General features: G+C 35.5%; 2 protein-coding genes across 2 annotated transcripts; both read right to left on the reverse strand.

The window, feature by feature from the left end:
• Positions 1-3,092: 3,092 nt before the first annotated feature.
• On the reverse strand, positions 3,093-7,904 carry LOC132068406 (superoxide dismutase [Mn], mitochondrial). Its single transcript, XM_059461978.1, has 6 exons — positions 7,584-7,904; positions 5,848-5,894; positions 5,645-5,770; positions 5,450-5,506; positions 4,186-4,263; positions 3,093-3,443 (listed from the first exon to the last, which is right to left on the reverse strand). The coding sequence occupies exons 1-6, from the start codon at positions 7,867-7,869 to the stop codon at positions 3,351-3,353; spliced, it is 687 nt and encodes a 228-aa protein (XP_059317961.1). The 5' UTR covers positions 7,870-7,904; the 3' UTR covers positions 3,093-3,350.
• Positions 7,905-16,015: 8,111 nt separating this feature from the next.
• LOC132068407 (uncharacterized) lies at positions 16,016-23,325 on the reverse strand. Its single transcript, XM_059461979.1, has 7 exons — positions 22,968-23,325; positions 20,290-20,338; positions 20,115-20,217; positions 19,922-20,017; positions 19,760-19,834; positions 18,909-18,978; positions 16,016-16,384 (listed from the first exon to the last, which is right to left on the reverse strand). Exons 1-7 carry the CDS (start codon positions 23,268-23,270, stop codon positions 16,310-16,312), a joined length of 771 nt encoding a protein of 256 aa, XP_059317962.1. The 5' UTR covers positions 23,271-23,325; the 3' UTR covers positions 16,016-16,309.
• Between the last annotated feature and the right edge of the window lie 3,838 nt (positions 23,326-27,163).

Below are 27,163 nucleotides of genomic sequence, written 5' to 3' on the forward strand. Positions count from 1 at the left end.
TGCGCAAGCTTGTCTAGACATTACCGTCACCAAAATAAAGAAAAGAAATTGACATATATGATATTTTTCATTTCAGTTGCCTACACCAGGACTTGGAATATCTTCATGTTGTCTATAGTAATTATCAAAGCCATTATCATCTCCACCATAATCCTCTTTAGCCTTGATATTATTATCCTCTGAAGATATTCCTTCAAATCTCTGATCAACAAGTTTCTTGGGCTTTGTTCCACCCCTTGTTAGTGGGCTGGCCCAGCCCATCACAGAATCACAACACCCTCTTGATTTATCCATCACAAATTGTCCAACAAGCAGCAACCATAAGAACAAGAAGAATATGAATAACACTAGACTGAGATTAGTTTTCTTTCTCTCTGCCATTTTTTCAAGTATAGAAGAGGAACTAGAGAAGAGAGGGTTTCATTTTTTTTTCTTGGTGGTGAACTATTACATTTGTTCTATTATAGGAATGATTAATACATGTTAATCATTGTGATTTGAATAAAATATGAACATGCGAACTTCGTAGCTACAGACATGTATGATGTTAGTGAATAATAACATGACCTTTTGTGACAACCACACTTGATTATTGCTGATCAAATTCAATAGCGATTTAAGTTATATACATATGAGCAATACTCATGTAGGTTAATCTATTATAGCAAGTTAGTTACTATCATTATCAGGTTATCAATTAATGAGTATATATATATGATAGATATTTATCGACAATTATTGTCCATGGGTGCTGGCTATGTTGAGGGTGCTGACCTATGTCACCGTGCGTTGGGCTATGTCGTTGGGCATCGTTTTAGTGTCGCTGGGCGTATGCCTAGTGTCGTTGGGCATGGGCCTAGCCCTTGTAATGTCACTATGTGTCGGTCTTGCACTTGACAACCCAAAAAACCTCCAATTTTGATTTTATAAGTGATCAAATTGTATAAATATTTTTTGCACTATTAGTACATAAAACATAAATTCATTGAATAATCTCTTCTTATATGTCCATTCTTTTTTCCTTTTCTGTTGGTACACTCTACTTTCTATAATTTCAAGCCTCGCCAATCCAAAAAAAGACAAGAAAGGTGCTATATCTATATATATTAGGATTTAGGATGTTGCTACATAAATGATGCTCGACTAAAAGCTTGATGCGAAATCCGTTAGTAATAGGGGCTATTCTGTGCCAGCAACGTAACAAACAAATAACTTTGTTTTCTATGTTCAACAATTTAAAGGCAAAATTGACCTTTTCCTACAATATTTTATTTAGATATAGGAAGACAAATTAAACTACACTCATTATTGTGTTGCGCTATCAGGATCTACTGGGGCCCGGACAAAAGATTTACTTCTTGGAAATAAAGAAAATTATCAATAAAACTGCATTTAGGGAAAAGCCTCGCATAATAGTAGTTCATAAAAATTGTGCTTTAATTTTGCAAAATTTGACGTGTGCATAATTTCTGATTAAATAACTTATAATGAGATTGTACTCGCTTTAAGAATTAGTTAATTGATTATAATAGCTAAACACGTCAGTCTTAAGATGACGTGCTAGATCTATATTTCGATGCTTAAGTTAGTAAAATGTGATAATACCAAGTTGATAAATGATAATGATGCCTGTCTCCTACATATTCATCCACATATTCATCCACTTGTATTCTGATATGATCATTATTTGGTATTTATTTCAGTTTTTTTTTTTTTTACCCTTAATAATATATTTCATAAACACAAAAATATTATGACACACTTAAGAGCAAAAGTTTTAAAGTTTTTTTTATGTTCTTATTAGATCATGTCAAGTCAAATTTCACCACATAAATTAGAGCGAAAGGAGTATTGAATTGTTAACTTCTTTCGCATTGCTAAAAGAAAAGGAACCATCTCGTCCAAACAAATAGAGTGATCTACTTTTAACTATATATCCTTCTCTCGATCTAAGGGCAGCGGTGGAGCTAAATGTATTGAAGGGGGATTTAGTTGAATCTCTCTCAAAAAATTACATTGTACAAATGAAATAAAAACATTGTGATTTGAGTGCAATGGTTGGTGTAGTTAAGTGGAGGGAGTTAGTCGAATCCCCTTTGTCAAAGTTACACATACGAATAGGATAAAAACAGAAGAAAAAAGGAAAAAAGAAACTAACAAAAGACATAAAGGGAGAACTTTGTGGAAATGAAGAAATTTGGCTAAAGAGGGAAGTTCAGCACAAAGAGGGCTTAGGTATCAATTATTCCACAATGCCCTAAGGTGCCATGGAAGAGTATTACTACAGGGTCAGGGCCTCTCCAAGACACCAGTTCATTACTTGGCTGGCTATTAATTGGAGACTGGCAACTGTGAACAGACTTGAAAAATGGGGAATCAATTTCTCCAAAGATTGTGTGTTGTGCAATGGAGGGCCAAATGAATCATTGGAACATCTTTTCTTTGACTGTTTCTATGCTCAACAAATCTGGAAATCCTTATTGAAATGGATAGGGGAAGACAAGATGATCACTAGTTGGGGTACAGAAGTTGCTTGGCTGGCTAACGAGTGAAGACAATGGCGTAAAGGCAAACATTTTGAAGTTCTTATTCTCAACATAAGTATACCATATCTGGATTGAGCGGAATGCAAGAAGATTTCAGCACAAACAGAGAGATAGCATGGATAGAGTTCGAGAGATTGTGGTCCAATTGCACCTCAGGGGCACTCAACAACAGCGGTGGAAGAAGATTTTAGGACAGTTAAACAGTTATCCTAGCTAGCTTTATATTATTTGTTGTTTGCTGTATTAGTGTAGTAAGAGGCTAATTTTGAGGACCAGTTCTAGAGTACAAAGAACTGGCAACTTTGTAAATATTTACTTGGTTGAAATAAATTTTTCCATTAAAACACTGCATAAGAAAGAGTTGTAACTACAATCAAACCTCTCTATAACACCGGCGTTTGTTCCGATATTTTTTTAGCTGCTATAGCGAACTGTTGTTATAGAAAACATATAATATAACATAACATGAAGGTCGAACATTGCTGTTATCGAAAGGTTTGATTAACTAAAGCAAGATGGTTCCTAATCAAATAAATATGCACAACGTTTTCGAGGACATCAAGATTATTAGCTTTGTATATCACAGGCAACTTTTCATCTACTATTGTAACTGGATGAACAGCTGCAGAAAACATGGTCAAAATTGGTCACCGCCATAGTAGCTTATTCACTTTCTACACACGTAGTATACATCAACCAGAAACTACATATCATACATATAGGACCACTCGTACGGCAGAAAGCACAAAATCCCCCTCACAATTTATACAGACATGTCCTCTATATCGCATCAAACATCTGAGTTCAGGGGCATTCTTTCTCATAAACTTCGGAGGCATATTTCCAGTTCATGACTTTCCATATATTCTTTAGGTAATCTGGTTTCACATTTTTGTACTGCATTGTGAAGAGAAAAAGCAAGCTGTTAGATATTGATCACAAGAATACATGCAGTTGAATTAGTCAGTCTATCCAGAACACAGGTTATGTGGCTTCCAAGAAACATGGCTGTGCATGAATTCTACACGGCAGCTAGCTCTCCCAACACATTTGTTGCAGACCTAAATAACATATAAAAGTTGTCCAATCTAACAACTTAAACTCTTTGATTAGGTGGTACACACAAGTCAATGTAGAATTAACGAAAAGGAGGTCCTACGTTCAAGTCTCATTGTCACCCGTAACTAAAAATAACACCCGTAACTAAAAATAATTCCAAGTGTTTGGCTCAACAATAAAGAAAAAGAAGAGCAGCGTATCAGGAGTGCACTGAAGACCTAAATTAACTATATAAAAGTATCTACTATAAAAGAACTAAAATTAATTCAATGTGCTTTGCCCAGTATGAAGAATTTTGCACGTAATGGAAATCTTTTTTCTGAACGTCCGTCAATCTATCAAATACCAAGAGCATCTAGTTTTAAACATTGACGGAGAAGAAAAGTAGAAAAGTATTCACTGGGAATGAGTACCATTACTAATCACCATTTACGGGAAAACAGTGGGAAAAGTCACTTGATTTAGCCAAAACACCAAGAATGGGATAACATTGTGGAAACTCCTAGCATCACATGGAATGTTCTCATACCATCGTGTCATGTTTAGGTTATTATAGAGCTACACAGTATAGTATTTATACCTGCAGGTAGTATGCATGTTCCCAAACATCAATGCCCAAAAGAGGAACCAAGTTTGGTCCTTTAATAACCAAAGGATCCTGCAGAAAGGTTAGATAACTATCACATTCAACCTTGACTATCATCAATCAGTATGTCAAGAAACAATTACTTTCTCCTGCAGTCCTATCATGTAAACAATTGACACGCACTAGAAAATCGAGACTTCATCAATGCAGGAACCTCCACCTCATGGTGAAGAATACTTATATATAGATATATATAATCAAGGAAAAATCCAGAAAAATAAAGGAACCAATTTACCCAATTTCACTACACTCAGAGAAAAACCTAGGAAGAGGAAGCCAATAAATTTTGTAAAACTTGAGGCCTAATGGAGTTAGAATCTGATTCTTTCTTTAGGAGGCAGGAACAGGACAAAATTTACAATTAGATACAGTTATGAGTTGCAGATCAATTCAATAAAAGTAGAGGTCCAGCCAAATGGAACACTTATGGAAAAGGTAAATATCCAGCAAGTGCATGTTTGCTTGGATAACAGCAAATGACCATGTTTCACTCAAGATAGTCTACAACAAACAAGGGGTATGGACATATCCAATAGATGCTACTTGTGTTCAAGCTGTTGAAGAACACCGTCACATTCTTTTTTGCGCTGCAATAATAGCAGGCAGTATAGGGCTTGTCTTAAATGTTTTTGGTGTTCAATGGGTAATCCAGAAAACATCGAGGAGCACTGATGAAAGCTGGACAGAGAATCAAGAAATGACTGAAATCTCTTTGGGGCGCATATCCTTTTTATACATTCTACAGGATAAGTAGAAGGAACGTGAAGATGTTTTGAAAGGCAGTTGAGATTGTGCACAACAACAAATATAGATACAATTTTGTTTGTTTTTAATAGTGCAAGATGTCCAGTGTATAATGATTTTGACATCTTGATGGACTTCACCGAATTTTTAAATAGTCAAAAAGAGCTTTCTACCTTTAATACATAGCTTTGGAAACATAGAGTATCATCTTTTGCCATAGAGCAGGTAAAAATGACTGACAAGGCGGGACAATTATGAGTGCAGTTCATAAACTTCAAACAGCACAAAACATTAGCAGTCTTGTGCCTTTTCCTTTCCCTTTTTGTTGGTTGTTACATAATCCTTTAGTAGCAACCGAGTGGAGAAATGTGAATAAACTAGACAAAATCAACTTCAATTATTAAAGAGGAAGCTCAACTATCAAAGAGTTTAGCATAATGTATGGATAAGTTACCTGATTTGAGGTAGTCTCAATCACTAGGCGCTTCAGCTCTTTGTCCACACCAAGCCACTGTATACATAAAAGGAAATGTAAAGAAGAAACAGAAGGCATGATGCAGAGCCAGAATCTTAGAGACCAAACACTCACCATTAAAGAACCAATATTAAGAAAATACAATCCTAGGGAAGAAACAAAGTGCAGACTTACCACCCAACCAGAACCCTGTAAAGCAGCACCTTCTGCATTCATATGTTGTATTACAGCTTCAATAGTGCCAAAGTGGATGTCTATGGCCGAGCCAAGAGAACCCTTTGGAGGCTCACCACCACCATCCTGCAATAGAATTTAGCTTTTTAAGTTATTTCTCTGCAAAGTTGAATGATAAAAATATCTTAGGAAAGCTTACTTACGCGAACAGGGGCAAGATTCTTCCAGAAAACTGAGTGATTAATGTGACCTGCATGGAAGTACAGCCAAGAAAACTAACTTCAATAAAGAGCAATATATTTTTGACAAGTGATAGCATGACAGATGCAATGGCTTCACAATGAACACAATTTCTTTTAAATGAAAACATGCACACAAATTATACTGCACGTTACCACTGGAAGCATGAAAATAAGCAGGATTGAAAAAACCCAAGGCAGGTTCACGCTGATCAACAATCCAACAGTTCATAATTTAGTTCAGGAGTTCGCGCTAACTCCAAAAACATTTTTGGGGAAAACTCTTTTCTTTTCTTTTTTTTCTTTTTTTTGTTACGGTAAATAAATTTACTAAAATGGGAAAATTCTCATACACCAAAAAGTGGAGAATCTGCAACATAATATGATTCTCTACGAACAACGTCGCAATATTCTATACACATTTGAACCTTATGGCTGCACCAAAAGGAAACTGAGAATAAGAAGCTATTTATGAAGTGTACAGTCACTCTCTATCCCATAAAAAATTGTCCTATTTCTTTCCTTCCACAGGATCCCCACGAGTGCTAATGCTGCAAGATTCCAGGCTCTTTCGACTCCTGCAAGATTCCAGGCTCTTTCGACTCCTTCTTTGGGACTACATAATTGCTTTTATACATAAAATAAACCAAAATTATTGGAAAGTCTAATCATTTATCTCCTTCTGGAAGTAAAACAATAATTTCGGTACTAAAATTTACTTCACTGGTTTGATTAGACTTAATTTTTATAATCCCCTAGGCATAACAGGTCAAATGATGCTTAATGGTAACACAATCAATTTTTTTCTCAGATAATCCACCATCCGGTTCAAAGCCATCTAACTTCAATTCCCTCATTTTACAGTTATGCCAACAATCTATGCTTCAATTCCCTTATGGAGCCTACTAGCTGAAGCCGGTCATCGGAGAACAGGGCTGGCAAACTGGTTACAAAAAAACAAGTAACCATCCAATCCGACCCATTAAATATGGGTTGCATAACGGACATTTAAAAGTAGATCAAATATGGATATTATTTAAGTGCTCATTTGTCTGCTTGTTATTTTTCGAGTTGTTACTCTGTGAGTCTAAGCTTATTTTAACTTTTAGCTTGCGTTCTCACTTGACTATTTCTAAAAATGATAGATAATATGGATATCTTTATTATCCATCAGTTAACCCACTTTTTACCTGTAGTAAATATGAGCGGGTCACATATTTTTCCCATTTTTGTCTAACCCATTTTATACCAGCCCATATCCAATCCGACCCGCCAGTTTGTCACTAAGAGCCCGTTTGGATTGCTTTTTTATAAATTCCTATAAGTTGTTTTCAAAGCTTTTTTGAGTTGTTTACTACTGCCAACTTAAAGTCATTTGCTTAAAATAAGCCAAAAAATTAATTAGGTTTGTTTTTTAACTTATCTAAAAAGCGTCTTTATCTAAAAAAATTTTATAAGCGCAAAAAAAAATAAGTTGGACTACACCAACTTTTTTTTTTTTTCTTATAAGCTGGAAACAGGTTATAAGCTACTTCTTTTGAGCCCATCCAAACAGGCTCTAAGAATAACATCAGCATTTAACGAACTAAAAAAGTTTGGTATGGCCAAAAGTGTTTTCCTAGAAAATATATTCCTTATACTAACGTGGCATGTACCCAACCAAAAAAAAAAAAAAGAGAGAGAGAGAGGGAGAAATGAACCTCCGCCATTAAACTTAATAGCACTCTGCAATTTAGCAACAGTAGGTGTATCACCCTTGGTGATAGCCTCATGGAGTTGGTCAAGGGCTTTATTGTAATTTGTAATATAAGTTTGATGGTGTTTCTGGTGATGAATTTGCATGATTTCACCGGTAATAGCAGGTTCTAAGGCACCATAATCATAAGGGAGATCGGGTAGAGAGAAAGTCTGTACGCTACGGTGTTGTTGCCGGAAACCTAGAGCTCCGGCTAAGGTCCTTTTGGTAATTATGGTTCGAAGTGCCATATCTGTGTGTGACTTTGTGAGCTTTCAACTCTACAGAGCCCTTTTTATAGGTGCTCCAGTGAGTTCACGGATGAAATTAAAGATGGCTCATTGCCTTTGCGCCACGTGTTGGTTGTTGGATTTAGTTCAAATTTTAAGTTGGACCCCTATAGTTTTTGATAAAATGTAGTTATAAAAAAGTGAAATTTTTTGAAAAGTAAGTTTTTTGAGTTTTTGAAATTCCGAAATAAAACTTCAAGTTGTATTCGGAATTCTTATGGTCAAACACTGAAAAGTGAAAAAAAAAATCGGAATAAAGTGAATAATGCTTATGGCCAAACGCCTACTAAATCTTTCTTTGACGTATTTTTTTCATATATTTTTTAAATATTTTGAATTGTTAATATTTAACTTATTATATTTTTTACGTAATTTTCAAATATGTAAATTTTATGTCAAAAGATTTAAAAATTTGATCCGAATTTACAATCAAAATTGAATTATTTTATTCTCAAAACTTGAACTATGTCACATAAATTGAAATCAGAGGAAGTATATTTTACCTCTCTATAACAGACCGAGGGAGTATATTTTACCTCTTTATAACAGTTTTTTACTTATAACAGCAATAACCATATTTATAACAAATACTTTATCCCTCTGTAAAAGTAGAAGAATCACCCTTAGTGGTTGCATCATGGAGTTGTTCAAGGGCTTTATTGTAATTTGTGATGTAAGTTTGATGATGTAACGAAGAAGAAGAGGAAGTAAAGATAGTATTTTTATGTGTCCAAATTAATTAGGTACTTCAATTTTAAGGTCAACATTTCGAGTCAATAGATGGGTCTTCGTTTGGGCTACGCTATGGGCCCAGATAAAGATTCCTTTTATTAAGTCTTTTATTTACCTAAAGCCCATGGCACGTGCCGCATGGTGATTGGGCGTAGTTTAAGATTAACAACATTGTCCTTTTATATACTGCATTGTAAAGAATCAAGGGTATGCTTCTGATGAATGAAAATTCCTATTGTCCTTCTGTTATTTCCTTTTCTATTTATTATATAAAAATTACCAAAAATAGTTTATTTCTTCACATTTGGTACCAGAGCTCTGATCTTGGCTCAACAATGGTTGATCAAAATTCTACTGCTCGTGCTTCTAAAAATACAGATGGGCTGAAAATCTTAGAGAACAAGTTTCTTGCCTTCTCCGAAGAAACTAGCAAGAAATTTGACCAGATGCAAGCAAAACAGTATCTGTTCAGTTCCAAGTTGGATGAGATGAAGGATTTCGCAGCTTCTTCCAAAAGAGTGGAAGAAATGTTGTTGAACTTGGGATTTGGGGGCAAAATACCTTGCCCGCGTCGGAGATGACCGCTGCTAGTGCAACCAGGCACATGGTCCGTCAAATCGAGATGAAGGACAGTCGTCGGTTGGTAATTAAGAGCTCAAACTTCTATATCTCAACAAAACATGACCTCCACCGCTTTTCGAAACCTAGTAATGTCACCATCACCCTTACCTGGTAACCCTAATTTTTCACCTATCCATTCACCCTTCACCACGTAAAACCATGTTCTCTATACAACCAAGCCCTTCCACAACCTTTGCAAACACCCCTCTAAACCCTGTTTTTAACACCCCTCTAAACCTAGCTGCCATGTCCTATAGACCCCCACATTCATTACCCTCAATGCCACCTCCTCCTGCTCTAAACCAATATGACCTGAACCTATCTTACATACCCAACCGTTCCAGTCAACTGGGTGGCCAGATCCCATTTGGTTCTTTCTCTCAAGCTGCTTTGGGTTGGTATACCACGAACCCACAAGGTTCAGCAGGTCATGATCACCAGGCCAGTTTCGGATGAGCTCCGCAAGCAAAACTCGTATTCCCAGAATTCGACGAAGCAAATCCTAGGGGTTGGATCAGGAGATGCGAAATTTTTTTTGACTTATACCAAGTGCAAGAGGAGGTTAAGCTAACATATGTAGCATTGCGTTTAAAAGATTTTGTTGATAATTGGTATGATAGTTATGTGGTGGACCACGGTGGAAAAGTAACTTGGGCTGAGTTCTGTTTAGACATTTGCCAACGATTTGGTAATGCCTTACCGGTTAATATCATCGCTGAATTTAATCATTTAGAACAAACTAGTGATGTTGAAATTTACCAAAGGAAATTTGAAGGACTTAAATGTCTAGAAACACTGATTAATCCGCGTTTAAAAGAGGACTATTTTGTTTATTGTTTCATTGGAGGTTTAAGTCTTGACATACAACCCTTAGTTCAAAATGCTAACCCAACGACCCTTTTAGAAGCTTACAAGAGTGCCAAGCTACTTGAAAAGTCCATGGCTGCTCTCTGTAAGCAAATCTCTACCGAACTAACCCCGTAAATACCGTGCCCATTCAAAATTTGTTCCCTACCCAGCCCAAACCCACGATTCCCCACGTTGTTAACACTAAAGTTGTTACTGCTACCAAACCCCTAACTATTGATCAAATGCGTGAAAGAAAGTTGTGCTTTAAATGCCATGACAAGTATTCACCTGGCCACCAATGTAAGCCCAAGACCTTGCATATGTTAGAAGGAGAGGAATTTTGGATGCAGGATGAGCTAGAACCAATCAGCAGGAAGAGGATCTGTGCCCATGAGGAAGGGGAGGTGTCCCGTTGGCGTTATTGGGCCATGACAAGGCCCCTTCGACCATCAAAATCAAGGTTGCCAAGAAACAAAAGTTAGTCATTTTAATAGACACGGTCCACACACAGTTTTGTGGATCCACAAATTATAAAGAATATACAGGCCCAAGTTGAGTCTTTACCTCGTTTATTACGAGTCAAGGTAGCTAATGGCCAATTTGTGTTTTGTGACAAAGTTTGTACACAGTTTGCTTGGTCTATGCAAGGGAATGAATTTAAATTTGATATGAGATTGCTCAAGGTTGGGGGTTATGATGTAGTCCTAGTGATGGATTGGGTAGATTCTGTTGCTCCAATTATACTCCACACAAGGTCCCTAAGCATTTCATTTTTTAGAGATTCAAGCCGATACCATATGCACAGGCATGATGGATTCTTCGAATTAGAAACAAAAAGTAAAAGGTGGGAAAGGCCAATCATACATAGCTCAAGTGCAGCTACGTGGCACAATTGTTAATGGTGGCAATGAGGTTTAAATTCCAGGAAGAAATGGTAATGGATCTATTAGGGTAAGCAGGTATGATGATTTGTTCAAAGAACCAACAGAATTGCCACCTTCTAGAGCCTGTGATCACCACATTGAATTATTACCCGGTCAAAGCCAATTAATTTACGACCTTATTGTTATTCATTTGAACAAAAGAATGTGATTGAAGAAATTGTGGCTGAAATGCTTAAGGCTCAGACCGTGTCCACGAGTATATCACCTTTTGCATCCCCAGTTTTATTAGTTAAAAAGAAATATGCAACGTGGAGATTATGTGTGGATTATCGAAGACTTATTGAAATCACGGTTAAAAACAAATATCCTATTCTGGTGGTGGAAGACTTGTTAGACGAATTAAATGGGGCGAGTTGTTTCTCTAAATTGGATTTGCGCTCCGGTTACCACCAAATTTGGATGAGACAAGGTGATGAACAATTGACAGGTTTTAAAACCCATGATGGGCTGTGGGAATTCAAAGTTATGCCTTTTGGGCTAACTAATGCACCAGCCACCTTTCAAGCCTTGATGCATCAGATTTTTGGCCCACATTTGCGCAAATTCGCCGTATTTTTTATGACATTCTTGTTTATAGTACAAACTTGGATGATCATGTAGTACACCTAGAAATTGTGTGTGACATTCTGAGACTTAACAAACTATTTGTTAAACGCTCTAAGTGTACATTTGCACCTGATTTCTGGAGATGGTGTCAACACTGACGCCACCAAAATTGATGTAACGTTAAATTGCGCTCACCCCAAGTCCATTAAGGAATTGAGAGGCTTCTTGGGCCTAACGGGCTACTACCGCAGATTCATCAAGAATTATGCTATTATCAGTAAGCCCCTTACAAACTTGCTAAAGAAAGGAAACTTCCAGTGGTGTATTGAAGCAACACAGGCTTTTGAAGATCTGAAACAAGCCATGGTTTGTGCACCGGTATTAGCCCTTCTAGATTTTAGTATTCCATTCGTGGTGGAAGTGGATGCTAGTGGTAAAGGGGTTGGGGCAGTGTTGACTCAAAAGGGAAGACCTATTGCTTTTTTAAGCCAGGCCCTAAGTCCTAAACATTTAGGACTCTCAACTTATGAGAAAGAGCTAATTGCTTTATTAATAGTTGTGGACAAATGGCGCCATTATCTCCAGCCCAGCCATTTCATCATAAAGACGAACCATTTTAGCTTAAAGTTTCTTAAGGACCAAAGGATAACCACGTCTTTACAACACAAAGGGTTACAAAACTACTGGGTTGAGCTATGAGATAATTTAGAAGAGGTGCAGAAAATGGTGCAACAGATGCACTCTCAGGAACCATGGGGAGGCAAGTTGTACAGCCTCACTGTCACACAACCATTATGGGTCGAGGACTTAATTGAGAGCTACTATGGAGATGCCAAGTTCAAGAAAATGCTAACACGATTAGCAATTAACTCAAGTGCAGTGATACAGATTGGAAAAAGGAATTCTGGGAGGAGTGGGAAGGTCTGGTTGGAAGCAACAGGTCAACTTAGAGAGAAAATAATTACAGAAATGCATTGCACTCCATGGGGTGGATATTCAGGCATCTTTGGCAATTATTAGAGAATCAAAGCTCTTTTCTTTTAGCCTAACTTACACGAAGACATCAAACAATTTGTGAAAGCATGTGAGATAGGTCAAAGGAACAAAGAGGAAAATGTAGCTTACCCCGACCTTTTGCAGCCCATACCCATTCCAAACAAGGCCTGGGAACACTTAGCCATGGATTTTATAATGGGACTGCCCAAATCTAAAGGGAAAGACGTCATCTTGGTGGTGATTGATAAATTCACCAAGTATGCCCATTTCTTTGCCTTGACCCATCCCTATGATGCCAGTCAGTTAGCTCAGCTATTTTTAGACAACATATGCAAGCTACATGGAGTACCAAGCTCCATAATCTCAGACAGGGATCCTATATTTGTAAGTACGTTTTGGAAGGAACTATTTAAAGGTTTACAAGTGCAGCTTAAACCTAGTACCGCTTACCATCCCCAAACCTACGGACAATAGGAACGACTCAATCGTTGTCTAAAGACATACTTGAGGTGTATGATAGGACACAAGCCGTCAGAATGGAGCAAATGGTTAGCCTTTGCAGAATTCTGGTACAACACAAACCACCACTCAGCCATAGGCATGGCACCCTTCAAGGCCTTGTATGGTTACGAACCACCCCAGCCAACCTTCAAACTGATTGCTCAATCAAAGCTGGATTGAGTTGATCAAATCCTGAGAGAACGACAACTAATGAGTAAGGTGTTACAAGACAACCTCAGAAAAGCTCAAAGTCGTATGAAACATTATGCTGATAGTAAAAGAACTGAAAGGAAATTCGAAGTAGGAGATTGGGTATTTTTGAAATTACAACCATAACGGCAGACATCAGTGGCGGTGTGAAAGAATATCAAGTTGTCCGCACGATTCTTTGGGCCATATGAAGTAATTTGCAGGATTGGGCCAGTTGCATATGAACTTCGTCTTCCTCATGGATCAAAAATCCATCCAGTGTTTCACGTGTCCTTATTGAAGAAGAAGATCGGTGAGAAAGTATTCCCTTCAAAGGATCCACCTTACTGCACCAATGACGGACAGATCTTAACTGAAGCGATAGCCATTCTTGATCGTCGCATGGTAAAAAGGGGAAACAAAGCTTCAACGCAAATCCTGGTTCAATGGGCAAATCTTTCACCTAACGAAGCAACATGGGAGGATTATTCAGTTATCAAGTCCCAATTTCCCAATTTCGACGCTTGAAGAGAGAAGGGAATTTTAAAGGGGGATGGAATTGTAACGAAGAAGAAGAGGAAGTAAAGATAGTATTTTTATGTGTCCAAATTAATTAGGTACTTCAATTTTAAGGTCAACATTTCGGGTCAGTAGATGGTCTTCGTTTGGGCTAAGCTATGGGCCCAGATAAAGATTTCTTTTATTAAGTCTTTTATTTACCTAAAGCCCATGGCACGTGTCACATGGTGATTGGGCGTAGTTTAAGATTAACAACATTGTCCTTTTATATCTTTGCAGTGTAAAGAATCAAGGGTATGCTTCTGATGAATGAAAATTCCTATTGTCCTTCTGTTATTTCCTTTTCTATTTATTATATAAAAATTACCAAAAATAGTTCATTTCTTCACAGATGATGTTTGTGGTGATGGAGTTGCATGATTTCACCGGTAATAGCAGGTTCTAAGGCACCATAGTCGTAAGGGAGATCGGGCAGAGAGAAAGTCTGTACGCTACGGTGTTGTCGCCGGAACCCTAGAGCTCCGGCCAAGGTGCTTTTGGTCATTATGGTTCGAAGAGCCATATTCAATACTCTGTGGTAGAGATACTAGTGTTAGTACAAGTGTGAGCTTTCAACTGTACAGAGCCATTTTATAAGTGTTAGAAATTCTCTAAATTCTATTTAATGGACTCAGATATTTAATATAATTGTATATAGATTATTATCAATTAAAGACGCCCATTTTTTGATCTAATAAAGTGTTATTTTTATGGGGGTATATATAAATTTTATGTTATAAAGTATGAATTTTATATGCGTAAAAACCTTACTATCTCTTCAGTTATAATTGATTGGGTCATAACTGAAGAGTTAGACCTCTTCTGAAAGGTTACATTTGAAGAGTTATGTTTCTTCCGAAAAGGTGCCTCATTATTATATATTGCTTATGGTCCCTAAATCTGTTACTGATTTTTTTCATCTCTGTTCCATTAAGAGAAATACCATAAAAAAATGTAACAAAACTTAAAAGATCATGACTTCATTGTCCATTCTTACAATGGATCAAGACCCTTACTATTCTTCTAAGAATTTATATCACTGTTTAATAATTTATTTGTGATTCTGAATTGTTATTTCCAACCATATGTGCTCGAGACAGTGACCCTCGCTGCTTTTGTGCCAGGTGTTCCGAGTTTGGATTTAGTTCAACTTTTACAAACCAAAAATTATCTAGACCCGTTTGATTTTATGTATTTAGATGAAAATAAGATATGTAATTTGATACTATTATTTTATCCACTCTTTGATTTTTATTTTGAACAAAATCACATACGTACACGTACCTTGCAGATAAAACATAATGAAAAAATAAACTCAAGTTATTGTATCTCATATTAGATATATAATAACTCATATATAAAGTCGTCCAATTCATATACTCCCTCCATTTCAATTTATGTAAACACATTTTATTATTAGTTCGTGCAAAAAATAATAACCTCTATCTACATTTGGAAACAATTTACATTTATCCAATGATATAAGTCACAAGAAATATATGTTACTCATTTAATATCACAAATTTAAAAATCTTCTCTTTCTTAAACTCTGTGTTCAATCAAATGGATCCACATAAATTGAAACGGACAAAGTATTAGTTGTAAGAAAGATTGTTTATACAGAAATTATAGGTAAATCACACTAGGCGAGCCTCGTCATGATGAGCTCGAGAAAAAACAACCAACCTAGCCACCCTTACAAGTTGTTATATAGTGATTAATAAGAAAGAAATCTTTTATACAAAAATTATAATGTAGAGCTGTTATAATGCTTAGAGATTTTTATACGTGAACTACTTCTTTAAAGGGCAATATTTGTTTTTAAATAGTTTAATCCACATATATTCAATACAGGCAGCCTTATTCTTTACTTTATCATGCATAAAATAATACATAAATTCTCAAATAACTTAATGCAAGTGTTATTTAATACTGCCAACCAAGCACTAATCGGACAACCAAATACCGTATTATTTATGCAGAACTTTATGTTGAGATGAATTGCTTCAAACCATCAACAAAATTCTCAAACAGACCTGACTAACCAGCATTACTATGACGAAAAATCAGCTATATGTGGTGAACTTAACTGGTAATTTTCATTGCAGCACACACAACGTCTATAGACTTCTAACTTGATTCGGTGAGGTTTATTTATTGACAACATCAAAGAGAAAAGGTATGTTCACAATCATCACATTGACAATACTTCACGTTTTGTCCCTCTCCTAACAAGTCTAGCAAATAGTTTCATACAACGGTTGCTAGCTAATACTAACTTCAGCTAAGAGCATAAACCATATGATGGCGTTATTCTGCTACACAAGGATGAGTAGTAAAGTACAAACTACATAATTCATATTCAGCAGACTCCTCTTCTTGACATTTAAATATCTAATCATGTCATGATTCACCAACATCCATCACCACAAACTTCATTTTCCAAAGACTCGAGAAACATCTGATCAGTTCTGCAACTGTTCATTCGCTGCCTTCACCCATGCATCATAAATTTCATCTGAAAACAGCACAAAGTGTACCTGCAATTATGACAGATGCAAGAGGGCACAACTGTAGTCACCACTGAGCTCAAACTGTCCAAATATGATCCTAAGCAAGAAAAAATGTAATGGTGCTCAAAAAAGTTATTTAAGAAAAACTATGCCAAATACATTCTATTTTTTCAGAACAAAATACGATTTTGGTAGCACTGCAGCATTTGAAGCGAACTATAAAAGGGGCATACCACTTTTAATTTGAATAACATTAAAAATCATTTGTGGGTGGAATAGGCATTTTGACCTGCTCTTTTCCACATCTTGACAAGTAATTTAAAGTTTCAGATTAGAATGTGAAGGGGTGTACACTGTAAATCAGCAGATACAACACTCAATATCACAGTCGGCAACAGGGATCCAAATGGCCTTGGAAGGAAATATGGAAAGTGAAAATTTATTGAGGAATAGGGTTGAAGCTGTGTTCTAAATGTTTCTCGTGTGGAAAGATTCTGAGAGCATAAATCATCTCTTCCAACACTGAAGTTACAGACCAGATTTGGCCCCTAGGAGTTAGCTCAATTGGAAATGATTGAGAAACTTATGTCTAAGCTCATGGTTTGAGTCCTACAGCAAGCGAACTAATTATGGTATTTAGGAGGAGAATGATAGAGAGGAAGTTTCGCAGCCTGCGGTTAGCCGAAAGGGATGGCTCCAGATGGGTTTCTCGGCCATAAATAAAAAGTTACTGGCCAGATTTGGCAAAATTGCAACTTTTTCTCAACATTAAAGGAATCAGGTGGGCTGTGCCTAAGAATACAGAGCTGTTGGCATGCTGGAATAATACTGCAGGTACTGCTAGACAGACAAAATGGAGGCAAGTAATACCTGCTTGAGCACGGTGGATTGTGTGGAAGGAGAGAAACAACACAAGATGCTTTGAAGAAACCCGCAACTCTGTCGAGAAAGTCAAGATGAACTGCCTGTCTTTATTTTATTTTTGGTGCAAAGATCATCTCCTAGATGAAGCTGAATCTCTCATAAATATCAGAGAATCCTTGGAATAAGAGCAAGGAGATTATTTTGTTTCTTTTTGAAAGGTAATACTATGGTTTATGCACAACCTTTGTGATGATGATATATGATATTGTTACCTTTCTCAACAAAGAAAAGGTGTGCCAGAAAGGAAAAGAAGAAGAAAAAGTATTAAAGGACATCTTCTAATGAAAACATCTTCACTGCAATCTGTGAGGCAGTCTTAACATCCAACCAACCAAGAATTCCTCTCACCTACCAGTGAAACTCAAAAAGTCCCTCAGCCAATGCCATCTAAAAATGATATTAGGTTATTTCAGACATTCATGATCAAAGTAATAGAACTAAGCAAGAACAACTAGAATAGTTATTCAAGCAATTGCAGTGTTTCAACAATTAGATATGTCTCTTTTATAGCTTATTGGTAATTCAATTCCACATCCCGCGGGTGGAGGGGGGTGGAATCTCTTTTGAAGCCACAGAAAGCCTTTTCTCCCTTCTCACTCCAAGTGGTTCCCAAAGAAGAACTTTAACAGCTAAGCATCCGGCAGATTCTGCTGCTTCTAGTTCTAAGGGATTAAAAGTTGAAATAAGAGCACACCAGCTATTCCAGAACTTCCATCTAAGGTCATAGCTAAAATTGAAATAATTTCCAAGTTCCAGATGTGCAATCATAAAAAAGCATACAAGAAAGTTGTCAAGTCCAGTACAGGGGAAATAAAAACGTTGAAGTTGCACGATACAACACATACCACTGCCACATGACATTTAAATGGCAATGTTATGAGCATTATGCTTCAATTAGTTATTAAATCTCTCACTTCAATCAGAACAGCGTGCAATAAAAGACATACAGCATAGGATTCCATGAATTTCAAAAAGTTCACTCCTCCAGAGGAACATGCCAGGCTTTTCACTAGCCAATTTGTTTTGGGCAAAAACCACAGGGGAATCTCAGGCAGCATTTCAAGGTAGTGGCTTACTGTTGGACTTTCTGTTCTCATTGTTTGGATACAAAATCGATTGGGCAAAAATATGTATCTTCATTCCAGAACAAGAAAGTTTTTCAGGTATGGACTAACCGAGAATGTTGTCCCCATGCGCCTTTTGTGACTTCACTAGAAAAGAAAGAGATTCAGAGCGTTGAATCATGGAAAAATTAACTCCAAATAATTAGGAGTGTTTTCTCAGACTTCTTTATATTTTTCTGTCATAATACTGTACGGCAGTGAAGAGGCTCAGGCTGTTCCATGGTGGTCTTGAGCCTTTACAATTCTTATATACAACCACTTTCTTGGGTACTATCTAGGCGAAGGTAATTTACTATCCACATTTATCAGCAAAAGAGAAAACTAGAAAGATACCAACATACTATCACTAACGTGGAGCCACATCCGCCATTATCGATATTGCTGCTTCTGGTGAACAATTTCACCAACATAAGATAAGAACAAGTATTTTCTAGTCTAAACAAATATGTGACCATATTGCTAATCAAGTTCTAAGCAAACCAAAATCCATAAGCAGACAATACCTCTTTGAGGTCACTGCCAAATTCTTTGACAGTAGATATAGCGACAGTGGCAGCTTCATCGTAAGGATATCTGTTAAGTACCAAAAAAAATGAAGATTAAGCAGAAGAAACCGTCCATAGCAGCAAAGGTTCTATATTATTCCTAAAAGGAGATCATACTGCAAATTATTTCTCCTAGCTCACCAACATGCAAACAAGTTAGCACAGATAGTACTACTCATAAAATGGAAGTTCCAAATCATATGCACCATGTGGAAATAGTTAAAGTCGGTAGCCTAAAAAAGAATGTAAACATAGTTATATTTAAAAGGTTTGTTCTATGATATGCTCAGACTAAGAACTATTAAACGAATTTTCTCATTCAACAATCAACATAAATCACCAGGATATAGAAACTTATTTGTGCAGAATTTATTGCATGACACACAATGAAACAAACAGAAAAAGGAACTGACTGCATATTTTATGTGACAATTTGTGCCAACAAAAATAAGGGTTAGCTAATTTTAAGTGGCAAAATGAAGAAAGAAAGATTCAGAACACAGAACTAGTAAGCTGTGATAATAACATAACAATTGAATTCATTTCTTGATGTAAGTTCGCTAGAGCAACAATTTTCATTTTAGTCAGCCCCCTACAGAACATAAAAGGAAAAATAGACAACCACTATCCAGGTAATGAAAAGTCAGATAACGCAGCAAACTTATTCTGTAGTACTCCAACATATTCTTCCTTCATCCTCAATAGCTGGTGGATAATTTCGCTTTGAAAAGGAACTCATCACAAGCATAGCTAAATCAGCTCAAAGTTCCTATAAACTTGAAATGCATGGTTAATCCATGTGAACTCACCCGAAAACCCCACATGATATGGCAGGAAAAGCAATATACTGAATGTTGTTCTCTTTTGCCACGCGCAGGCTATTTCTGCAGTATAGTTAAGAGAAAAGAGAATCAAATAAGGTATGAAAATTATATCAATTTAAGAGGAATATTAAACAAGCATTCACAAACCTATATGAATTTGTCAAAAAGGCTTTAGGATTTGGGACAGCATCATATATGGGTCCAACAGTGTGGATTACATGAGAAGCTGGCAATTGGAAACCTCTGCAATATTTTCCCACCATAATGTAAGTTTACTGACAACATACTATAAAAACTGATGGTTCTAATGCATTATTGAAACCAAAGACTGAGCACATACGGGGTAATCCTTGCTTCTCCTGTTGGGCACCGAACTCCAGGACGCACCTCTGGTGCTTTATAGCATGCAGCTCGTAATTCTGGACCAGCAGCTCGATGAATGGCTAGAAATGGAAAAAAATCAAATTAGACCACATAGATCATAGAAAATAATCAGCAGTAGATTAGAGAATTACCTCCATCAGCACCACCACCACCCAGCATTCGCTCATTGGCAGGATTGACCTGTATAAAAGTGGTGCAAAGATAAAGGCCACAATCGAACACAATATCATGAAGTATAGACAGAATGAAATATATCATAAGCCCCAAAGACAGGCCTCAGACAGCACTGAAAAATTACATCAGCGAAGGTGTATTGGATATTTTATTTCTTGAAAATACATAGGGGTTCTGCGTTCCTCTTTCATTGTGCTTGGAATTGTTTATATTTCACAAATGAATCCAAAGTACTTCTGATATTTACAGACGAGTAAATCTGAAGTCAAGCTGAATACAAAGTTAAAGTTAATACTGTTCAGTTAGGTAAGCTGTCGATATAGCCAACCTGCTATATTTCATTATCTGATCTTCAACTTTTTCCAATTAAACTTCTCTAAGAAACAAAACGTATAAGAATCAAGTCAAAAATAAAGATGTTGATTTTGGTGATGGAACAAATAACATTGTTCTGCTCCAGATCAAAAATGCTTCACAAAAGCCCAACTTTTTATCGAAGAGTGTGTCCACCCTCGAAATCTTGTTTGTACTTCGTAATTACCAAACTGGCAGTATGACACTTCAGAAGGCATAAGTACTGGCAATTGCATAGAGGGGAAAGCTGGAAAAAAAGACAAGTCTGCTAAGGTGTGCTAATATGACTTTGCCATCAAAGCTCATTGGAGGAAAAAAGATATATTTGCATCCAAGAGTTGTGGATGTCATTCCTACAATTGGAGCTGGTGATAGGCTGAATATGATTGGAATTAATGAGGTAGTTATAGGTAAAATGTAGGGTTTGTTCCCTGTAAGTGGTCTCACCTTTGAAAGACATTCTCACATGCTTGTTTTGATCAAGAGCCAATGAAACTTGTTAAAATAGAAGTACTTTGTTGCACTTAGTGTTGAACCTAAAATCAGTAAAAGAAATTGCAGACAGGAACTGTCATATCCAACCTAGTATCAGACAATTGTTGATGCAATACTACTACTATGTTATGTTCTGAGAATACAACTATCTCAGAAATTTCCAAGACATAATGAGTTACCAAATGTCGGCAAAACTTGTAGCTTAGATTTTAACAAAAGAATTGTATTCCAGAACCCATAAACTAAAAATCCTGGCTCCGCTTGTTATGATATGATTAAGACGACAAGATTCAAAAGTCTTATCGCCACATAAATGTTACTGTCATGTTTAAGACCACAAGTTTCAAAAGTATGCCTTTCTTTCTTAAACTAAATGTCTTTTTTCAAATAGGTTCACATAAATTGAAACAAAGGGATTACTTTTTTTTTTTTTTGAAAAAAAACTCTACAAACAAATGAAATTTGAGAAACTGTAAAAATAAATATACCAGCCTATCAAACAAAAACCACCTGAGTTTGCACTTTGATTGAACATCAATAAGATACACTTCTAGTTTTGAATCAAACTGTACACATGGATTCATAACATCTTTCAAACTTTTTTAGTTCGAACATTTTAAAATTGAGATAATGGTCAAAAACACGCCTGAAGTATCATTTTTTGCGAGTTTCCTACCTGAACTACCACCACCTATTCATCACCTTGAGGTTGACTAGACCAAGTGTTTGAATACAATCCCCTAAAGGCGCGTGACAGCTTAATTTGCCCATAAAATTTCGTCCACATGGCAGCTGACTCATTAATTCCAAAGTGTGTTTTGATAAATAGCTGTAATAGTTCAGGTCGAAAATGCAAGCAACTCATAGTTCTCGCAAAAAAGTAATACTTCAGTGTGTTTTTTTAATTATCTCAATGTTAAAATCAGAAATGATTCAGCTAAAAACACACCTGTTCAAAAGACTAGACCAAGTGTTTGAATACAATCGCCAAAAGGCGTGTGACAACTTAATTTGTCCATTAAATTTTGTACACATGGCAGTTGACTTATTAATTTCGAAGTGTGTCTTGATAAATAATTGGTGATAGTTCAAGTAGAAAACGAAAATGCAATCATCTAATAGTTCAGGTAGGAAACTCGCAAAAAAGTGATGATAGTTCAATTAGAAAACGAAAATGCAATCATCTAATAGTTCAGGTAGGAAACTCGCAAAAAAGTGATACTTCAGGTGTGTTTTTTACCATTATCTCAATGTTAAAATCAGAAATGATTCAGCTAAAAACACACCTGAAGTGTCACTTTTTTGCGAGTTCAAACATATCGAAGCTGACTAGACCAAGTGTTTGAATACAATCGCCAAAAGGCGTGTGACAACTTAATTTGTCCATTAAATTTTGTACCAAAGTTGACTTATTAATTTCAAAGTGTGTTTGATAGATAGAAAACGAAAATGTAATCATCTAATAGTTTATGAAAAAGTGATACTTCAGGTGTGTTTTTTACCATTATCTCAATGTTAAAATCAGAAATGATTCAGCTAATAACACACATGAAGTGTCACTTTTTTGCGAGTTCAAACATATCGAAGCTGACTAGACCAAGTGTTTGAATCGTTCAGGACAGCTTAATTTGCCCATAAAATTTCGTCCAACACGCACCAAGTGTGATACGTTCAGGTAGGGAAACTGCACCATGTGATACTTCAGTGTGTTTTTGACTATTATCTCTATAAAATTAGAAATGATTCAGCTAAACGCATATATAAAGGTAGAGATACTGATACTTACAATAGCATCAGATGATCCGTCAACGGACCACTGAGTAATATCACCTTTCTGAATCTTCAACAAATTCGACGGAGTCAACTGAAACGTAACTCCGTTTTCTCCACCGCTAGCCATGGTTGAAACGCAGGCGATAGACTGAAGAGTAACTGAAATGACGGAAATGGGCCTGATGAGAGTAGTAGGGTTGAGTGTGTGGAAGTTTCTGGAAGACTGAAGACGTGAGGTCTGGAAGTTTCCAGGGGTTTTAAGAGGTCGTAAGAGGGTTGAACAAAGTTTGTGACAAGTCGCACAAGAAGGAATCATTTGTCCACTTTCGACTACGGAGTGGATGGTGGGGTTAAAGAAAATTTGCACTACGTATTTTATCATTTTTTTGGGCGGATTGTCCTTCAAATGCGATGTCTTTAATTTTAGTCCCTCAAATTGCTGGTTTTTTATTTTTGATTAAAAAGGTGATCAAAAATATCTAGAGGTTTTGAATTTAAATTTCCGCACAGTAAGAAAAAAAAAAGGAAAAATGGCAATTTTAATCCTTATGTTATATCTTTATTCCAGTTTTGATCTTTGTATAATTTAACTAAACATATTTAACCTTCAAATAACATAGACGTGCGATTTTAATCTCTCAAACTAACAGAAGTTAAAAATTTAACGGAATCATTATTTATTACTGTATCAATTTTGAGAATTGAAGAAAATAAAGGTAAATGTCTTAATCCAGAACTATCTGGACTAAGATGTTAACGTGGCAAGGGGTGCAAAGGGAAGCTCTGAAGTGGACTGAAGAACAAAGTTGGGCAATACAATATGCAAATGGCAAGAATGCTAAAGCTCAAGTTTATAGAGTGATGTTGGCCTGTAGCATATATTTCATCTGGCAGGAAAGAAACAATAGGATATTTCAAAATGAACAGAGATCTGCCGAGGTTATTTACAAGCTCATAGTACGAGAAATGCATTGCAGGGGTGCTATGTTTCCGAAGTTGGTTGGGGTGCTTAAAGATTTGAATTACTATCCGTAGGAGAAAGTAGGAAGAAGTAGATTGATCACATGTATAGGAGAGGAGTTAAGAAACTGGGAAGGAAATACTAGACTTTGGCAGAGTTGGGATCATGCCCAACTGTGGGGTTTTGTTCTGATTGTACATATTTTCCCTTGGTAAATAAAATATTTTAATTACCAAAAAAAGGTAAATGTCCTATGAATGTCTGGCCGCCATTGTCAAGCATCCATGCATAGGTTTTCCATCGACTACTCATCCCTCTTCATCTCTAATCTTTAGACTTGTGGTGTTCTTGATCTATCAAATGAGATCCGCAACTATACCCTCACCGAAGTTAAGGACAAGAACTAGAGTCACCATGTAATCAAATTGGATCCGCATTTTTCTTGTCCAATTCTGAAGAACATTACTGAATTTTCTTCTTTTCTTATCTTTTTATAATTCTGTATTTTATATTTTTTATTAAATTTGATTTTAGCTTTATCATTTAAGGAGGAATGAGTATATTTGTGTGGCCAAATCATGACTCTCAAGATGATATAATTAACTATTTTTTTAAAAAAAATACTACGACTATAAAAAAGTTTTAAAATTTAACCTAAGACTTCTCCAACAAGAAGATGCCAAGACTTCTCCAACAAGAAGATGCCGATGGAAGTTACCAAGGACTCTCTCATTTTTACCTTGAAATTCCAAAGAAGAAGAAGATAGAGCCAAGTAATCATTTGAGCATTTACCATTGAATCGTAGCTCCAAAACTCATTTTAATTTTATTTTTCTCTTTTTTATTTGTTTTTAAATATTAATTTCGTTAAGTTTTTAACTTCCGTTAGTTTGAGGGACTAAAATCGCACGTTTATCTTAATTGAAGGTTAAATATGGTTAGTCAAATTACACAAGGATCAAAACTAGAATATAATTATAACACATGGACTAAAATCGAACAATTTCTCAAGGCAAGGGTTCGCGAAAATTCTACCTTATAAAGCAGAATTTATTTATGCTTTTGCCTTGCGAAATTTCACAAGGCAGATTTTTTTTTTTTTTAACTCTACAGAAGTTAGGCCTTAATTTCTGCCCGAATAGGCCTAATTTGCTACGAAATTATATCTTGCGATTTTTTTTTTTTGTATACTCTGCTTGGGTTCGAACTCCGAATCTCAAGGGTATTTTCGGCCACTTAAAGTGCCGAAGGGTAAAAATTAAAGACCACCCCAAAATAAGGGCATTTGTGTGAATGGCCCGTATTTTATTCTTTTATTTTATCTTACAGACTCGCATTAATCCAAATTTGAATCCGAAAAAAAGCTCCCCTTCAAAATTAATTTTATATCAAACCATGATGCGGACCGTACCATAGCCTAATGAACCACGGAAAACAACCATCCAAACAGAGGATAAAGCTTCTGGGGATGAACTTTTGGTTTCTGAAGGAAAAAAAAAAATTATATCCACCAAGACTAGGATTTCAAATTTATGTATAAGGATAAAAGAGTATTTGTCATTTAGTATAACACCAGCTGGTGTATGTACATTTCAATTTGGGGAGTTATAAATTTTACTCAAATGATTACGTAAGTTTGGGTAAGTATATTTTCGTCTCCATTGTATTACATTAAGCACAGATGATTTTCTAAGTTTACGAAAATTGAGCATGTTTGGTTCAATTGATGGAACTCCCAAATAAATTAGGGAAAACTACGTATATATACATGTTAAGGAGAAATATTTACGAAACGTAACGATAGTTTTCCTTATTTACAAAACATAACGATATATTACAAAAAATGACGGATTTTCATATATTTTTCGTTTTTTTTTTATTTTTTTTTCCGTAAATATATATATATATTTTAAAATAATAATTTTTATATATTTTTTTTAAATATTAATTTTTTTTTTTTTTTGCTCAATGGCTTAAAAAATTACCTCATATTTCGTGTATGAAAGTTGTATGAAATGTGTATGTGTGAGCAAAATTTTTAATATAATTTTCATATACAAAATTTTGAGCGAAAACTTTAAGCCTTGAATATTGTATGAAAATTGTTACAATGTTGTTGTAGTTGTATTAATTTTACGTAAATCTAACATGAACTTTATACATGAAAATGTGAGCGAAATTTTAAGACATGAGCAAGATACAAATTTCATATTGTTTTCATACACACAATTTGGAATGATTTTTTAAGCCTTGAACGAAATATACACATTTCATACACTAAATTTTGAGCAAACTTTTTAAGTCTTGAGCGAGATATACACATTTCATACAACTTTCATACATAAGTTTTTGAGCAAAAAAAAAATATTAATTTTTTAAAAAAATAAAAAAAATTAAAAAAAATATTTTTAAAAAAAAAAAAAAAAATTTAAAAATAATTTTTTTTTTAAATATAAAGCATGTTTTGTATAGGATTTTTAATGTTATGTTTTGTAAATATAAAACTATCGTCACGTTTCGTAAATATTTCTCCTTAAGATGTATATATATGTCAAAGACCCAATAAATTAACAGAAACCTCATACGTTTTCCAATAGTCCAAGCTAAATAGAAGTTGCAATCGAAATTCTTTTTGGTCCAACTTCATTTTATCTTTAAGCCCAATTTGTTTTTTTTTTGGTCCACCTTCATTTTATCTTTAAGCCCAATTTGTTTTCGTTATTGAGAGTACTTTTTCATTTTCAATTTCACAGTGATTTTGTAGAGTAAATATCTCAAAAGGTCACTCAACTTTGAGTAATTATGTGGCAAATTCACTAAACTTTGCTACATATCAATAAAATCACTCAACTTTGGCCTTTACTCTCATAAAATCACTCAACTAAATGTGTCATCAAAGAAATTTGACATGGCAATATTAATCAATTTTTTTTATAACATGTAGACATGGACCCCACAAATAAAATAAAATAAATTCATATTTTAATTTTTGGATATACATTTCAGTTTTTTCTAAAATTTAATGTATAAAAATTAATCTACTACTTTAGACACTTTACGTGAGAGCTAAGTTGTTAAATTTCAATTGACTCATTGAAAACACTAATGCCAAGGGATTTATTTTTAACCTTAATTCCAATGTATATTAACCAAAATTTTTTTTTTTTTGGTAAAAATAAAATAAAATTGTTGTTGCTAACAAAAGGAAAGGGTCCAACCGGTCCTATGTGGCCTCTTCCTTTCAGCCA

The sequence above is a fragment of the Lycium ferocissimum genome, chromosome 8 (assembly GCF_029784015.1).
Source record: "Lycium ferocissimum isolate CSIRO_LF1 chromosome 8, AGI_CSIRO_Lferr_CH_V1, whole genome shotgun sequence".
NCBI classification, from domain to species: domain Eukaryota; kingdom Viridiplantae; phylum Streptophyta; class Magnoliopsida; order Solanales; family Solanaceae; genus Lycium; species Lycium ferocissimum.

Coding starts and splice junctions, on each gene's coding strand:
- LOC132068406 (XM_059461978.1), bottom strand. CDS start 7,869: ATGGCACTTCGAACCATAATTACCAAAAGGACCTTAGCCGGAGCTCTA. Junction 5,895..7,583: donor TATTAAGTTTAATGGCGGAG/GTTCATTTCTCC, acceptor ACTTCCATGCAG/GTCACATTAATCACTCAGTT. Junction 5,507..5,644: donor TACAGGGTTCTGGTTGGGTG/GTAAGTCTGCAC, acceptor TTATGTATACAG/TGGCTTGGTGTGGACAAAGA.
- LOC132068407 (XM_059461979.1), bottom strand. CDS start 23,270: ATGATTCCTTCTTGTGCGACTTGTCACAAACTTTGTTCAACCCTCTTA. Junction 20,018..20,114: donor GGAGAAGCAAGGATTACCCC/GTATGTGCTCAG, acceptor AAAATATTGCAG/AGGTTTCCAATTGCCAGCTT. Junction 18,979..19,759: donor ATATCATGTGGGGTTTTCGG/GTGAGTTCACAT, acceptor GGTACTTAACAG/ATATCCTTACGATGAAGCTG.